Source organism: Hoplias malabaricus, chromosome 17 (assembly GCF_029633855.1).
Source record: "Hoplias malabaricus isolate fHopMal1 chromosome 17, fHopMal1.hap1, whole genome shotgun sequence".
Classification (NCBI taxonomy): Eukaryota; Metazoa; Chordata; class Actinopteri; order Characiformes; family Erythrinidae; genus Hoplias; species Hoplias malabaricus.
Window position 1 is genome coordinate 24,140,833 of NC_089816.1, and position 17,289 is coordinate 24,158,121.

Sequence of the window (17,289 nt, forward strand, 5' to 3'; positions counted from 1 at the left end):
ATTCCACAAACTACAAAATAATGAAGTGACACTGGATTGCATTGTGAGAGAAAACAATACACAGCAAGTAGTCCAGTGATAAATCAACACTGAGAGTGTTAAATTATTACACTAACACTGATAATTTAACACTGGTGAATTTACTGTGTATTCTTAAAAATAATAAAATAATCTTTTACATGCATTATGGGTTTTGTTGTATATTTATGTAGACTTTATATGACATGCCTGTACTCAGTAATAATAATTAGCATTAAATTGGGGCACAGCATATGTTCAGAATGTTTGAAGTTGTAGCAGGCACTGTATTCAGCCTAAAAGGACTTTAAAAACATTAGTTATGTGTTTGTCAGCTTTGTCAGCTTTACAGGTAAAACATAGCCACTTTTATATTTCCGACTGAGTTTAAACTGCTTTCTGTCTGAAATTGGGAACGTACTGCTGCACTCCAGAGCCCTCTAGGGGCCCGGTGCATTACATCACACATTTTAGTCAGTATAACTTCTAGAGCGAGGTCACCTAAAGTAACTCTTAATGGAAGAGGTGAAATCTAATGTACACTTTGTTTCCTTCTATTTAAGTGGACTCAGTCCGTCAAGACATGCGTGTCTTGCTGAAGTATGCTTCTATAGTTCTGTACTGGAGCTAAAATAATGAGCCATAAATGCTTAAAAACACGTCTTAATCATGACAGACACCATAAACAGTGTTGAGTAAGTAATGTTAAACAGACATGCATGTGTAGTTTCTGAGACTGTAAAAGTAATCAAAATGGCCACTACTACTATTGTAGCCTATAGCAATATACTTTGATCTGTTTTTATGCATTACAGTATGTCATACAGTGTTGTAAAAAAATAAAAAATAAAAACATATAAACAAGTGTATTTGAGATTCAGCCTGATTTCATGCTAAAGTAATAGCTGTAATTATTAGCTAGCTACATTAGCCTCTTAGCTTCTCAATACTAGGGAAGCTGACATTAGCCTGCAGATAAAGTGCTAACATTTATTATAATACATAGACTCCCTGCGATGGACTGGTGCGCTGGTTGTGTACTCGTCTTGTACCCAATAATCCCGGTTAGGCTCTGACCCACCAAGATTCTGATCCAGATGCATGGTCATATTAGATAAATGAATGAATAATTGTAACAGCTATAAATAGCCTTGCGAAACTATCTTTTAAATGCTTATTTAAAGCAGAAGACTTACGTTTCACATCTGTGTTTTTAATCATTTAATGTTTAATAGACCTAAAAACCTTCTGTAGACTGTAATCAGAGCTCGACTGCAGTTTATACCCTGTGTATTGCTCAAGTGTGCTGCTCATTTGCCTGCAGACTGTAGATGACAAAGTGCTGTTTGCCACAGAATGGGGTCCATATTAAAGTCCGCCTGCGCAGCCATTTTGTCTGTAATTAGCATGCTGCTGCTGCTGCTGCTGCTTTTGTGTTTAACAATCAAATCAAAGAGGAGACTCTGAATTAATACTTTATTGTTTAAAGAAATAAAAAGCTGTCTCAGCATGGCTCACAGTAACAACTGAGCTCAGAAATCAAGAGGAGTACATGATTTTAAATACAGTACTGTCCAGAGGTCAGGAGGGATCAGGACAGACTATAATGAATGTACACTGTAAAATATTTCTTGTAAATTTTACAGTAAAATACTGGCAGCAGAGCTCTCAGCCATTTATCGTATTTTTACAGGAACACTACTGTATTTCAAATGTACAGCATATTACTGTAATTGATTATTACAATAAAATACTGTAGCAGACTTGCTGTGAATTTACAGCAATTTTTTACAGTGTAAATATCAACAACTAAATGTAATAATCTATATATTTCACTTTTCTAATAAACAGATATGTTTGTTTCCCACATCCAAATTACAGCCTCAGAACCAGAAACTGGTTGCATTCCAAATATTGGCTGGTCCGGAATGTTAAAAAAGTAGCAGTAGAAGAAAACAGCAGGAATCTTGACTAACCTCAATAACATTTTCAAAGATTTCGTACTTATTCTGAATGACAGCCAGTCTCAGCGTGTGGGTGATTGTGTGTGTCACTTGCCCTGTGTGTGGTCCTTTGCCCTCAAACATGTCTCAGTTTGCTCAGAAAAACACTAAAATTAATCTCATAATCCTTAAAAAAGAATAATAAAAAAAAAACCTTTATTGGGTTAAATCGGGGTGCTGCTGATTGAATTTAATTCTATTTGATATTTTGGTCATCCAGGAAATATCTGTGTATTACTTTGTAAAGTAGAAATACCCAGTGTTTCCCAATGGGTGTTACTTTTGTATATTTTATTTACTCTTAGATAATTCAGGTCTATTTTTAAGCAACAATGCACTTAATGGCTGTATGTATGTAATTACAATAATCTTTTTGAACTCTGTGTTGCTTTTCTCTGGAACACATTTTTTTGTCTTCAAACTGTACAAAATTAAACACAGGTCCAACACACACACACATACACACAATATTTTGAGCAGCTGGTCGGCGCCCTGCTGGTCATCCCCTGCTTGGATCAGTCAGGTGTAACCTATATCACACACATGGCTGTCTAATTCAGTCTGACCTGCAGTGAGGTTGACCAGTGTGGGATCTGTCAGCTCAGCAGTGGGGGCCTCCTCTGTCCCGTAGGGCTGAAGGTGGATGGCTTGGGGTTAGTAAAGGTGATGGAGAAGGGGGTCTCCATTCGAGACGCTGTCTGAGCTGCTGAATGTGTGTCCGCTGCTACTTCACGCCTGAGCCGGGTGGGAATATGTGCGCTTTGGGCTTATCAGGTGTGAAAACTGATTTTAAGGTTACTTATAAACACACAGACAGGATTTCACACAGCCCCTTCGATATGGACCTGCTCTTTGGGGACACTCACTACAGTTTAAAACCCTGTTCTCACTGCAGGTTTGTTACATTGTAACATATTAAGGCCAATCAAGTTTGTTTAGAGGGAAACCATATCACACGCTTTGTTCCTTTGTGACTTTTGATTGGCTGACTGCTTGGGTCAACTTAACCTGCTTAATATAATGTCTGTATTCTAATACTGTACTTTAACGAGATTTGGGTCATAGTTTTATCTAAAATACCTCAAAAACACAGCATTCATGAAAAAAACATTCAATGTTTATCATGAACCATGATTTTAATATTCACACCTGCCAGAATATAGTACTACGTTAAATTTGCTTCGCCCTTCTGTAATAAACCATGTGCTTCAGTGTCCTTTGGGCTTTTTGCATTTCTTATCTTACAGTGACTCTAATTGCAAAGCTAAAACAGAGGATAAAGGGTATTTTCATAAAACAAAAGTGCTGTGTCTGCAGAAAGAGTACAGAAAACACATTCCCAATCCTCTCTAATCTGAATCAAACACTTATACACAGGAGTACTGGATTAGGTGGGGAAATGTAAGAACAGAAATAAGCATCTCCATGTTCAGCATTAGAAATCATGCACTTTCAGGATGTTGGCTACTTTAATGTGTGCAGATTGCAGAGAGCTTGGATCATCACTGTAGAAAAGCATGAACTGAAATGGTGCACTCTGGAGCAGCGGCAAATGAGCCTATAGTCACCTTGCACAATGCCAAATGTCAGTTAGTGGGGCTTAAACTTCACCATCATTAGATTGTGGAGCAATGGAGCTGTGTTGTGTAAAGTGATGGTTCTCCATTCAATATCTTTGGGATGACATCATCCAAAGTCAACTCCTGACCGCTCTCCAATGCCCTTATTCCCAAATGCAATCAACTTCACAAGCAATGTTCCAACATCTTAGAGGGGTAAAGTTACTGAAGCAAATAAGAAAAGCTACAAAAAACAACAACAAAAAATATCCTTAATTCCCACAGTCCAAAAACACATGTTGGTAGATGGCTTTAATGGCTGTGTGAATGTGTCCCGATGTGTGAGTGTGTGAAGGACTCAGTAATGCTCTCCAGGGAGTGTTCCTGCCTCGTGCCCAATGATTCGGGGTAGCTTCAGGATCAACTACAACCCTGATCAGGATGAAGCTATCACAGAAGAGGGATGGAAAAATGAATTGATGGTTTATTTTGATTGCATTAGGAGACCTTTCTGATTAATTTAAGGACATATACTGTGTATTTTGTTATCTCTGTTTCTTCATGAAAAACACCACATCCAAAGCATGGATGGACCGCAAAATATAACCTTTAACTGATTGTCTTTTTAGTGAGTCATCTCCACTTAAAAAGCACTCTAATGCACTGGTCCACAATAACATATCCACAATACACAATTTTATACAGACACACACACACACACACACACACACACACACACACACACAGGCATCATGAGCCCATTAGCTGGACGATGCCAGAACTAACAGAGGAACCCAAAAGCCTTTTTGTCTCTTGGTAAAATGCTCTTCATGCTGCAAGAGGACTACCCTACGCTTCTGATGTTGAGGAGACGCTGTACCCTACTGGAGCTGGATATTAATGATCACTTTGATCTGATTTCAGCTTCAGACCTTGCCCATGTTCCTTAATCAGAGCTGCTCCAGAAGAGTGTGCTCCAGCTTTCTCTAGTGGTGTCATTACTGTAGAGAAACTCTTGCAACTGAACATTGTAGTCCTGCGGCTCAAAACAACTTCACCTCAGTGCCACCATCTCCTTCTGTTGTTTTTGTTTTTTATTTGCATTATTATTATGTGATGTTTAAAGCAGGACATGCAAAACTCTGCTGTTCTGGTGTTGGAGCTCTATCAGGAGTTCAACTTTTGCTCCACTCTTGCAAACCTTTGCTTCTTAACCACTGGAGAATGGAGAGTAGATCCAGCATTTGCAAAAAAAAAACATCCTTTGGTGGATAAGCGAGAGAGATTATTTATATTGAAAATCAAAAAAAGCTAGTATTTCAACCTAAATGTTGTGTACATCATCCCTATGAATAAAACATATTAGCAGTGTCTGCGTGGGTTTCTTCCAGTGGCTCTGTTTCGTCCACAGTCCAAAAACACATGATAAAAGGTGTGAATGTGTGAGTGTATGGTGCCTGTGATGGACTGGTACACCATCCATGGTGTGTTCCTGCCTTCTGTCTCGTGTACTTTAGATCCACTTCAGCCCTGAACAGGACAATACAGGAACAGAAAATTAATGACTGCATTAATTTTATCTTTCAGTTTGCCCACCTTTGACAATAATTGTGTTCATCATAAATGAGAAATGCATCTTGCCACATCGTATACACACACTTTCTGGCCACTATTGGAAAGCTACATCGAATAACCCAGCACAACCCTTTGTTAAGGCATGTCAGATATTTCAGTTTATGGGAGTAGAGCTCTGTCCATGGTGCTGAAAAGTGGTTTGAGCAGGACTGACCACACCATTTACATTATGCATCAAAAAATGAAAATCCATTCAATAAAATATATAGAAGATTTGTTAAAATGCAACCGGCTTCAACGAATGGACTCAGGGAATCTGGAAAAATGCATTGGTATTGGCAAGATTTTTCAAAGCATTGAGGAATATTAGGAAGTGGTTAGAAGATGGAGGAGGAAAAAAGATGTAAGTGGAGGACAGAGGGATATGGTTGGAGAAAGGAAGGATATAGGTAGAATAATTTAGAATAAAGAGATGTGAGTGGAAGATGGAGAGATGAGGGTGGGGGGGGGTGTAGCACTATGGTTGAACAACAGCTGGACTTCAAAATCAAAAGCCTGCTGAAGAAGTGCTTAAGTCTCTGTAAGCGATGATCTATAGACGTGGTTGGAGGTGTAAGGCTCTTCTACAGAGAGATTGTGGATGAAGGGCTGTAGAACGGATGGTTGTGGGAGGGGCTTGGCGTCTCCAGAGCGCAGCCGCGTGCGCGCGCTCCTTTTGGCTGGTGGAGGTATCAGCTCATAGGAGGGCAGCGTCGAGAGAGGCAGCAGGAGAAAGAGAAGGAGGAGGTGGAGGAGAGAGTGTGAGAGAGAGAGAGAGAGAGAGAGAGAGAGAGAGAGAGAGAGAGAGAGAGAGAGAGAGAGGAAGGAGGAGGACGGCAGATCTGCATTCCATCTTTCCTCCACCGGCACGAGCCTCGGGCACTGGGGAGTGCGGGGGGGGGCTACAGACAGAAAGGAAGAAAGGAACAGAACGGAGAAGAGAAGAGAAGCCCACCAGCTCAAACCCAAAGCTCGCGGTGCCTCCAGCATGCTGCGGATTTAACACGCGATCAGGACCGTTCTCCTGCTGGGTGGATGAGCGCGCGAACACACGGAGATGCAACAGATAAAGAGCCTCGCGCTGCTTTCCCACACGCTTCTCTGGGCTTTCGCCTTCGGGGGGTCTCCCAGTGTTCAGATAGGTACCGAAGATTCCTGCGATCTACAAGCAGTCAGAACCCACGGTTCCGTTCCGAGTAACTGAACGACGTTCTTTCTGTGTGTGCGTGTGTGTGTGTGTGCGTGTGTGTACGTATGTGTGTATGTGTGTGTGTGTGTGCTCCCCAGGGGGGCTATTTCCCAGAGGAGCGGATCAGGAGTACAGTGCTTTCCGGGTGGGCATGGTTCAGTTCGGCACGGCTGAGTTTCGTCTCACTCCGCACATCGACAATCTGGAAGTGGCGAACAGCTTCGCCGTCACTAACTGCTGTAAGTGAGCTTCAAACATTCATTTTCCCAGAACAACGATGATCCACTAAAGAAACGGAAGGGTTTTGTGACGTGTGAAAGCGTGGGAGGCTGTGTACTCAGCACTGAGATGAGTATGCACTGTGTTGATGGCACTACACCGGATTATATTGAAATGCTTCCTGTGGATTCCCAAAGGGAATGCATCCCAGTAGATTCCAACTTCACTGTGAAACAAGTGTTGCTGCTGTGTGCATTGGTCATTAGTCACTGGTCATGAAGGAGATATCACCTCAACATTATCACTGTTCAGTTCACTCATCAAGGGCTGTATTGGGCTGGTGTATTTTGATGTGGAAGGTGTACCAAAGCGACATTGTGTTGCACTAGATGACATTGCTTATCCATTAAAACCCTGCCACTGTTGCCTTATCCTAGTTTTCTGGAGCCAGTGCACAAGAGAAATCAAAAGCTATGATCTGCGAGTGTTGCAGGCTTTTTGTGGTTTTATTTTAAGCTCAAGGGGATGTAACATAAGAGGTGAAGTTGGTGTGTGTGTGTGTGTGTGTGTGTGTGTGTGTGTGTGTGTGTGTGTGAGAGAGAGAGAGAGAGAGAGAGAGAGAGAGAGAGAGAGAGAGTACATTTTCACAGATTATGAGCGGCTATATGTTGGTAGGTAGAAAAATATACACAGGGATTGAGTTTAAGGCCAAAGGTAATTTCCAGGTCCTACCCGCCATAATGGGGCTCAAGGGGAACAAACGAGTTCATTCAGAGAGAGAGAGAGAGAGAGAAATTATACATATATGTAAGTTTTCATATCATACTGCCATTCCTAATGCAGTCCTATATAATCCTATACAGCTATATAAAAGGAAAAGCAAAGTCAGAACCTGTACAATAAAGCATGCTTTATTCTTACAAAGCTATACGCAGAGATAACTGAAGATGGGGTTTGTTTAAAATCCACTAAACCAGTCTTTATCAGGATCGCTGAATTGCCCTTAGTTGCTCCCACCTATATCTCATGGCTCGTATGGATATAAATGAATCTGGAAGTGGCTATAATGACCCCAGGCACTGTCCAGCAAACACACCAGCTTCCCTGCTCTCGTTCTTACAGCGTGTCAACAGGTCCTTTTACGTAATGAAGATTAGAAGCTGATCAATATGTGAAGCAGTCTTCGCTCGCCTCCGGCTGTGCTTTGAGCTCACGCTGAACTGGAGCTTGTCGTGGAGAAGAAAAGTGTTGCTCAAGTGGTGCATTTGCTATTTGCTCTTTAATTCTCAGGGATTGTTGTCAAAGATCTGGACTTTGTGGGTTGGGTTTTGTGTACTGTATATATATATATATATATATATTTTTTTTTTTTTTTTTTTTTTTTTCCATATCAGTAATAATCGGTCAGTAGGGACATTGTTCGTAATTATTTACTGAGTTGATTGAGTTTATAATGAAGATTAAGCCAGTGGTATGTGCCTGACTGCACAGTTACAGTCTACTTTCTTTACACTACCACAGTTCTCACACATCATGACCTTATTGCGAATTCCCCCAGAGGCCTGTAAATGAGAGGTGATGTATATATATATATATATAATAGGTCATATTAAAACCTCTAGATGGCACTGTGCTTTTGCAGCTGTTGCCGCACACTCTTTTCCACTCTGCTCCCTGCAACTGAGCAGCAAATCTAGACCAGTCACAGTGTGTGATAAAGGGTCAGAGTTTGAAAGGCGATAATCGAGAGCGGGCGTTGTGTCGAACTAAACTTTCCACTTTCACATAAATCACAATGTTTTCTTAGATGTGCTCCTATGGATTCTACAGTATTGATGTGTGTACAGTTCTTAAATAATGGATTAATAAATGATCCAAAAGTCCAAATAAAAACTTGTAGAACTGGAAAACTTCCATCCTCCAAAGTTCAGTCTTAGAAGTTGGTTGTATTTTCTCTTTCTCATGATTCAAATCCTCACAGTTCAAACACATTCAGTAATGCTGATAAAACCAGAATCTCTTTAATGTCAGCTTCTTTTCTCAGTAATGCTTTACTGACACATCCTTTCAGACCCATGGTGTTAATTTGTGTATTTACATTGGGATATTGGTGTATTTTTAGATCTTGGGCAAGACTGGGTTTTGTTAATCTCTGAAATATCATTAAAGCTTTAAGGACTGTTAATATAGCTGTTAAACGTACCATATTTTTTCATTATTATTCGACCTTATGGAAGTGGGGAATGGAAAAGGAATGGTAGTGGATAGATGTTTTGCCTGAAATCTGAAATTTAAAGTGAACTGCGGTCTCTGACATTTGCACAGACAGAATTTATGGTACAAAACAGTATATATATAAACCACACTGTAACAGAGACTATGAGACTGGTGGTACATAGCCTGCAGATCCAGAGCCTGTATTTTCTCGGTGTTGTTTGTTTAAAGGTTAGACTCAGAACAGTCTCATTACTGAGATATGACAGGTGTCTTCCTCTGGACAAGACCCCGCTGAGTGCTGTTCTATGGATTTTATAATGAAGAGGCAAAAACAACTAGGAATCCTGTTGCAGCGACACATATATCATTTTATTCTATATATTTTTGGCTTTGGCATTGAGTGTATTCTGGGCTTAACATCCTGTTCTTTGTCACCAGCCTCTTCAGAAGGGATTTCTCTGAGCTTTTAGAGGTTGCCTGAATTGCTTCATATGAACAGATGAGCGGTCTCATGCAGGATTTAATGCTGGATGTTACCCTCCTCCACTTCTCTCCATGGACCCATGTCCTGGTTCCATATGTGAAAATGAAAGCCTTATATGAAAGCATGATGGCGTACTCATCTAATTTTAGCCTGGGTTTGAATAGAGTTGGAAGGATAATGGTCAGTTGTCCACAGATCTGTGTTGGACGTTGTATTCAGAGCATTTGCCCTGTCTAAGATGCATATGTAATGGTCAATCACAGACTGAACAGCTCACATATCAAAACATTTGTCCACATTAATCGAAGCATGACCAGTTCTCTCTGTCTGTGTGTGAGTGTTGAGTCAGTGTATTTGCTTTGCTTCGTTGGGACCACAGGGCTTTCATTTGCATGTATTCAGAGGGAATTCCCTTTATGCCTGGATCAGTCTGGCCAACCAGGAATAGACCATGGTTATCAACAGTGGTTAAAACCATCCTTTCAAACATTTAATAAGTATTTGTTCTATTTCTTCTTCCCCTTCCACCTTAACGTTAGAGCATGTAAAGCTCCAGCAGAGTTATGTCAGTGTTAAGCTGCTATATAGATTTGTGCACACCGTATAAATATTCTGCTTTACTATAAACACTAAAGAATTATCTTGACATATTAATAACCACAAATATGATACATATTCAGTTTTCAGTTTCAGAAAAATATAATGAAATATATGGATTACTCTACATTTAGAATAATGTAAATGATTTACATTCAGACAAACAGAAAGCAACGTTGGGCGTGTGGAAACACATCTGCCTGGGTGTCTAAGTGAGCTTGATGGTGTGTGTTTAAACGTGGATGCTGGTCTGTATGTGAGGCTAGCAGTGTGTGTGTTATGTAACCGTGGTAGTCTGAGGGTTGTGGCGTATATTAAGATGGTGGTGTAAATTAGGATGGTGTTATGTAAGCGAGGATAATTGTGAGTATGGTGTTGTTTTCTGGGTGTTTAGTGAGGTAGTGGTGTGTATGTGGGAGTAGTGATCTGTAATTAAGGGTGTGTTCTGGTTCTGTAAGTGTGGGTGATGGTGTGTAAGGGAAGATGATGGTGTATATTATGGTGGTAGATTGTAAGTAAAGTGTGTATGTGGGAGTGATGTGTGTCAGGGTGGAAATGAGGATGATGGCGTATGTTAGGGTGGCTGTGTAAGTGAAGATGATGTGTGTATTATGGTAGTGGTGTGGAAGTGAAGGTGTTTCCGGGTGGTAATCTCCTGCTGAAATGGGGATTCATCACTGTTCCAATTAAAGGAACCTGCTGGTCTTTTCTGACTGAAGCAGCTGGATCCTCACACTGACACAGTCTCTCTGATCCCCTCCCCCTATCCCCCTCCCCCCTACAACCACAGATAGTGAGAGTGGAATAGAAGGCAAGATTCTCAATGAAAGATTTACTGTTCAGAAGAAAGAGAGAATGAAAAAGTAAAACATAATGAAGCGTCTGAATGAATGTGCTGTTGTTGGGGGTGTGAGTGCGAGGCTCTTTTGGCGAGTGCGTGTGTATAATGTGCAAGTGCGAGTGCTGGCATTTCAGCACACTGCAGCCTACTTTAATTTCCCCCTCGCTGGACTCAGGGATGACCCCCATCTATTAAAATCCCCCTGTTCCTCCAGGCCCTGGCTGGACAGCCGAAAAAGCCTTGCATAAATTATCTGACCATTCGATTTCTGCTCACCCGCACCTCCTCAGAGAGGAAGCTAGGGGGCTGTAATCGTGTTTCTTTCAATACAAGCTTTTAAGGCTGACCTTTTCCTGAGCTGCCATACAGCTGCTCTAATGTCCAGAACTGCATTCACGGCCCAATCACGGCCAGCGGTGGCTAGTTAGTAGTTTTTATAGCGTGTAATCAACCATCCTCTACCTAACACAGCTGATCTGATATCTGTCAGAGAGAGAGAGAGAGTCCAGGCCTCTGGCTTTGAGCTCTGGAATGAATGTGCACCAACCAGTACCTGTGGGATACATCTAGAGTGGGATTTCTGATCCAAAACAACACTTGTGTCTGACCTCATGCTCTTAATTGAATGCAATCAAATCCTCAGCTTTCAATAATGCAATTTCATGAAATCCCGCACAGTCAGTGTGTGACTGAGTGAGCGATATCTCTCCCTGGCATTCGGCCAAGCGCTCCTGGCTGGACTAACCATGCCTCAGACACTCTCGCTGGTCAGAGAGATGCTTTAACTCACAGGAAGCTGCAAGATTTCCAGACCGTTCTGCCGTTACCATAGCGATGAGCTCGGCTCACACTAAGGCAGACTATTAACCCGCTTTGTCTGCTGTGAAGCTCATGCTCTCTTCATAGTTGCCTAGCAAGAAAGAATTATCTGACAAAATAGCGCTGAAGCATCTACAGCAAATGTGTTCGGTTCCTTTTGGTTCCTGAGGGCTTAGAACAGGTTTAGGTTCTGATTTCACTTTTGAAAAGTCAAAGTCCACTTATAATATTTGTGTGCTCTTTTAGAACTAAACAGTCCATATTTATTACTGTTACTGTTACATTTGAAAACTGAATATCTTTTCGAATATGACCCGTTAATCCACACTATGTCTTTTCACATCCTCTTTTTTTCAAAGTGGGAAACTCTGGGAAAGCTGTCTGGAGTTGCTTTGTGGATACGGGGAAATGTGGATTCGGCTTTTAGACAAACTGGCATAAGGCTGTTGTGACCTCCGAGAGTCTGTTGCATGTTACTGCAGTATGTTAACAAATTACCATGGCAGAAATATGTGAGTTTTTTTTTGCCTTTTTTGTGGAAGGAGAACATCTGGGAAAGAGATGGAAAATAATGCTTGCTTCCCTCTCTTAGAACAATCGTCGTATCCCCCAAAAAACACAAGTATATTACTGTAAACAGTAATATATTCCAGGTACACACACACACACTTTAGTTTGTTCTAATCTGTGTGTGTGTATGTGTGTGTATCTGTGATTTGTGTGTGTGGGTGGGTGGAATCTGATTTGTCCTGCCAGGGTATGAAATCATTCCCTTCCACGATCACCATGGAGATATGTCTGCTTGTCAGAAACTCATTTACATAATGCAAATTATTTTTTCTTCTCCAACTGAACAGTCAGAGCTTGTGGCTATAATTGGGTGTTAGAAATTCAGTTCCTTAGAAGTGATTTCTGTGCTGTCATTCAGAGTGTGGCACTGACACCCACACGTTGTTCTCCAGCTCAGTGACTGTTATGTCATTATCTTTCTTCTTTTTTCTCATGTCTTTATGAAAATCTGTAGATAAAAGCCCACTGTACTGTAATTCATCCAGAGAAACATACAGTAATTAATGCTTAATCAAGAACATCGTCAGTGCAGAGTCCGGCTTTCTAATATTGATAAGAAAATGTTCAGGTGTAAATGGTTAACGCATGTATGAGTTGATGTTCAACTCGTTCAAAAATTCATCTCAAAATTATAATTCATTTCCAAAATATAAGTCATTTCCATTCATTTGAAGAGTGGCTCATTGCTGATAATTCCTTGGTAGGTTCAGTGCCGGAAGTCGTGCCTTTTTTATGTAATCGTTCGTGAGAATCAAGCCATCTTCAGTACCACAAACACATATTCCACCACTGTCTGTGTGAGGTCTTGTTGCCATGGTAACCAAACTCGATGATGATGATGAATGGAGTGTTTAGCTGGAGCTGTTGTGTTTATAATACTGCGCCATGACCTCTAACATGTCTGTATTAAGACACTGCTCGACAGTCTCCTGGGATGAGTCTCTGTTTGAAAAGTTTGTGGACAATCTCTCATCTATTGCACTCTCAGACATCTAGGGTATCAATAGCTAGTTATCCCAAATGTACTGAACGATGCTTCATCATTCCAGGGCTAAACTGCAGGCAAAGCTGTATACAGGTATTTTATAGCCCTCTAGCCAGCCCTTGGCATTGGGCATGGTGATCTAAATCACATGTATGACTGCTGTAGAGTGTCCCCTTGCATTTCATGCTTCTTCTGATATTTTACAATATTTTATAATTAAAAAGCCTTTCTACAAACTACAACCACTACTACTATTACTTTGTGTATATTTTAAACATTATATACATTGCATTTAATTACATTAAATGCTTTTCTACCTATGAAATATTGGACAGTGGTGCACTGTGAGCCTACAATCTTACAGGCGCCTAATTGCTGCATTGGCCACATTAATGACAAATCAATGTTTCCTCCAATTACAGTACAATGTCCTTTATTTTAATTAGCTATTGATTCAGGAGGACCATAAAATCTGAGAAGGTTGTAAAATTACTTCTTACTTCCAAAAGGATGAGAGAGCACCAGAGGCTTTTTTCCCTCATGTTTTTGCTATCCAATGCTAAAATTTGAATTAATTACAGAGTTAATGGCTGTGTGCTGCCAGTTTGGGGTGATTAGCCTGTGTGACTCTGCTTGTTAGCGCATGCTACTAATGAACCTTTAAAATTGTTTGCTACTTTAAAGAGAGAGGGTGAAATTTGGATACGGCATTAACATTCATCCATTTCGAAGTAGAATGTAGCAGAGTTCAGGTGAACTTCATCCACATTTGTGTATTTAATTGTAGGGGAGTAAAGCATTAAGTCTCAGCCTTGTACAGAGAAGACTGGGGTTCAGATTACTAATTAAGTATGTTCAAGAAGTTACACCAATAAGAGCCCTTGGGCAAGACTCCTAACATTACATTTGCCACTGAAGTATGAGTAAAAACATAAGGTACTTAGCCAAGTGCAATTAAATGTATATCACTGTTTCTACCCTCACAGGTGCGATTTGTGAGGCACTTAATTAGTGGTGGTGTGTTAGTGGGTGTTGTGCTTTTACGAGTGGATCAGACACAGCAGTGCTGCTGGAGTTTTTAAATCCCTTAGTGTCTCAGTGTCCCCTCAGTCCACCAACCAAACATATCCAGCCAACAGTGTCCTGAGTCCACTGATGAAAGACTAGAGGATGAGAAACACAAACTTTGCAGCAAAAGATGAGCTACTGTCTCTGAATTTAAATCTACATGTTGGACCAATGAGTGAACAGTGAGTGATACTCATACAACACAAAATACAACCCAAATACACCACCATCACATCATTGTCACAGCACCACTGGGTATGATTTACCACCCAAATCATACCAGCTCTGTGGTGGCCCTGTAGTTCTACAAAGTCCTCCTGTATGGTCTCTGGAGCTGAGAGAATGGACAGTGAGTGTAAAAAGGAGTTGCTGATGAGTTTATACTCAATTCATTTCACATCAGCGTTAGTCGAAACACAGCAAGTCTGTAAAGCCATATTAAAGACCTGGATGGATTTGTGTTGACTTGTGAGTTCTGATGTTTTATAGCATTGTTAGTCTCGACGCTCCAGTGAGAAACTAAAGAAGCAGATATGGGACCGCAGACATGTTGTGATTGATTGGTTAAGTCTTGGGTAAACGCAAGTGAGAGGAAAGTGTAAATCTGTTTCTTAACCGAACCATTCCTGAAATCACAGTATGGAGCAGGGCAGAGAGTGATAGTCAGATGTGAGCTGTTAAGCAGGTTTTCTTAAAGCAGGGGATTTGGGAGACTGTGTGTATGTGTGTGTGTGTGTGTGTGTGAGTGTGTATGTGTTTATAAAGCAGCTGCAGGAAGCGACTGAGGGAGAACAGCTCAATCCACTTAACCCCACTGCCTGCAGGGACACAGGAGAGCATGGATACCTCTCTCTCTTTCTCTCTCTCTCTCATGCACACACACACACATACACACACACACACACACTCACACTTCCATAAAAAATTGGTATATAACAAATATGATAAATAGTTATAGTTGCTGTATAACGGTGAACATGGTGAGGTCCAAATAAAAATTATATTAAATGTAATATACTATGGATACACATTTTATATCATGTGTTGATATGTGCTTAGTTGATTTAATTTCGTGTAGCCTGGAGTCCCCAAACTTTTTTACAGGCATTGCGTGTACTCGCTAATCAGGCTGTCCTTGTTCTGCTGGAAAGTGACCCAACCAAAGGCATGGTATAATATCCCCTCGGGATCACGGGACTTTTCAGAATCCAGTTTCTGTGCCCTGCATTTTAAAAGTGAAGGTTGTAAGCATGCAGGTCTGATCTTCATTTCTTAGAACAGGCTTGAAATTGGAGACCTTGGAGTAGTCGCACATGAGTTATGTTTGGAATGAGTTTGGGATCCAGAACTATCCTGACCTGACCTCGCTAATGTTCCTAATCCAACATAACACCCTCACAGACGAGGTCTAGCAACTGGGTGAATCCTTCCCAAGAGAATAGAAGGATATAAAGATGCTACTCCATTCATTTTAAGAAGATTTGTTGGATAAACAGGTGCCCATGCAGTGTAGACTAGTAATAAGAAAATTAATTGTGAACAAAAAAAACATTTAAAAAGCTGACACTTTTATTTATAACACACTGGAGGTGGAGCCAATGAAAATTAGTGCAAACAAATGAACGTTTGATTATGCAAACTGCAAGTGCTTAGCTGGTATAAACAAATAAATACTGGAGTAAACAAATGCAAAGACAAGACGGTGCCTCCGAAAGCTAAAAGGAGGTCAACGGAAATAAGACACAGGTGCGCATTATAAATAAACAACATCACAGACAAAAACAATAGCCAAGGAGAAAAGATGAGCTATTTCTGCCTCCTAGCTTTTCCCAAGCAATCGCAGCGATTTGTGGAAGATGGAAGATGGGCTGATTTGGCCTGTTTCATGTTGTGAGAAATTAGGGCGGATAAGCAAGACCCAGTTCAGTCTGAATCTGTGTGATGTATGAGGTATGTACAGTGCTGCTGAAGGGGGTTGGAGGGCACAAAACATAGGGGCAGAACTGTGGAGTTACTTTCTGTAGACCACCTAGTGGTCACTCTGCCGAAAAGGAAAGGAAACTGATTGATATTGGGAGAGAGAGAGAGAGAGAGAGAGAGAGGGGGGAAAAATGGGTGTAATAAGAAAGTAAAGGGACAGAGAGATTGGGAGTGGGAGAGAGAAAGTAGTGGCAAGAGAAAAAAGGGGAGGGAGAGGGACAGAGAAAAGGAGTGGAGGGAGAAAGGGTGAGAGAGGGATAAAAGCAGTGGGAGAAAGAGAGAGGGTGGGATTGAGAGAGAGGGAGAGTTAGTAATAAGCTGTAATGTGTGATGTGTTATCAGCGAGTGCAGCAGGATGAGTCAGAGTCAGAGAGGGAGCGCAGCTTGTGCCTCAGTGTGTTGAATCTGCTGAAGCGTTTCAATCTCCCACTGCACACTTTTCAACACACTGCACATTAGCACCTTATTTAACCCTTAAATACCTGAGTCTTTTACCCATACCTCGGGTGCTTAGCACAGGTGGGGTCTGGGTTTTTGTGCCTGGGGCAGAACACATTTATTTTCACTCATGCTACTGATATGAACAAACATACAGGTAATATATAATATCATGTATTCACCGGATTCAAATGATCCAGATTAATATAAAACCATTGTCTATCCTTTTATTTGGCTTTTCATTTAACCTGTTTCTGTTAGTGCTCTTCTGCTGGTGAAGGGCAAATTAAATATACTATACTTTGCTTTCCCCATCTCACCCTGTTCTTCAATGATCAGGACCCCCAGGGCCACCACAGTATGATTCTGGTATTGGATCATTGTTAGCTCTGCAGTGGCACTCACATGATTGTGGTGTGTTACCACATGTTGTGCTGGTATGAATGGATCAGACACAGCAGGAGCTGCTGGAGTTTTTAAAGCTCTCAGTGTCACTGCTGGACTGAGAATAATCCACTAACCAAAGCTATCCAGTAGACAGTGTTCTGTGTGCGGTGGAGTGGAGGACCAGCAGAACCAACACAAACTGTGCAGCAAAACAAGGGCTACTGTCTCTGACTTTACATCTACAAAGTGGACTAGAGTGGACAGTGTGTGGACACAATAATTAAAACCTTCAGTAACATTG

The 17,289-nt window shown here is 41.1% G+C and overlaps 1 protein-coding gene across 4 annotated transcripts in view; it reads left to right on the plus strand.

The window, feature by feature from the left end:
* Positions 1-5,965: 5,965 nt before the first annotated feature.
* The window catches only part of gria2b (glutamate receptor, ionotropic, AMPA 2b), a 43,624-nt gene continuing 32,300 nt past the window's right edge, over positions 5,966-17,289 (plus strand). For all 4 annotated transcript variants that reach the window (XM_066648438.1, XM_066648439.1, XM_066648440.1 and 1 more), the window contains exons 1-2: positions 5,966-6,336; positions 6,482-6,622. In XM_066648438.1, coding sequence (XP_066504535.1) covers positions 6,252-6,336; positions 6,482-6,622 — 226 coding nt within the window. In that variant the 5' untranslated portion in view covers positions 5,966-6,251. The remainder of the gene's footprint in view (positions 6,337-6,481; positions 6,623-17,289) is intronic.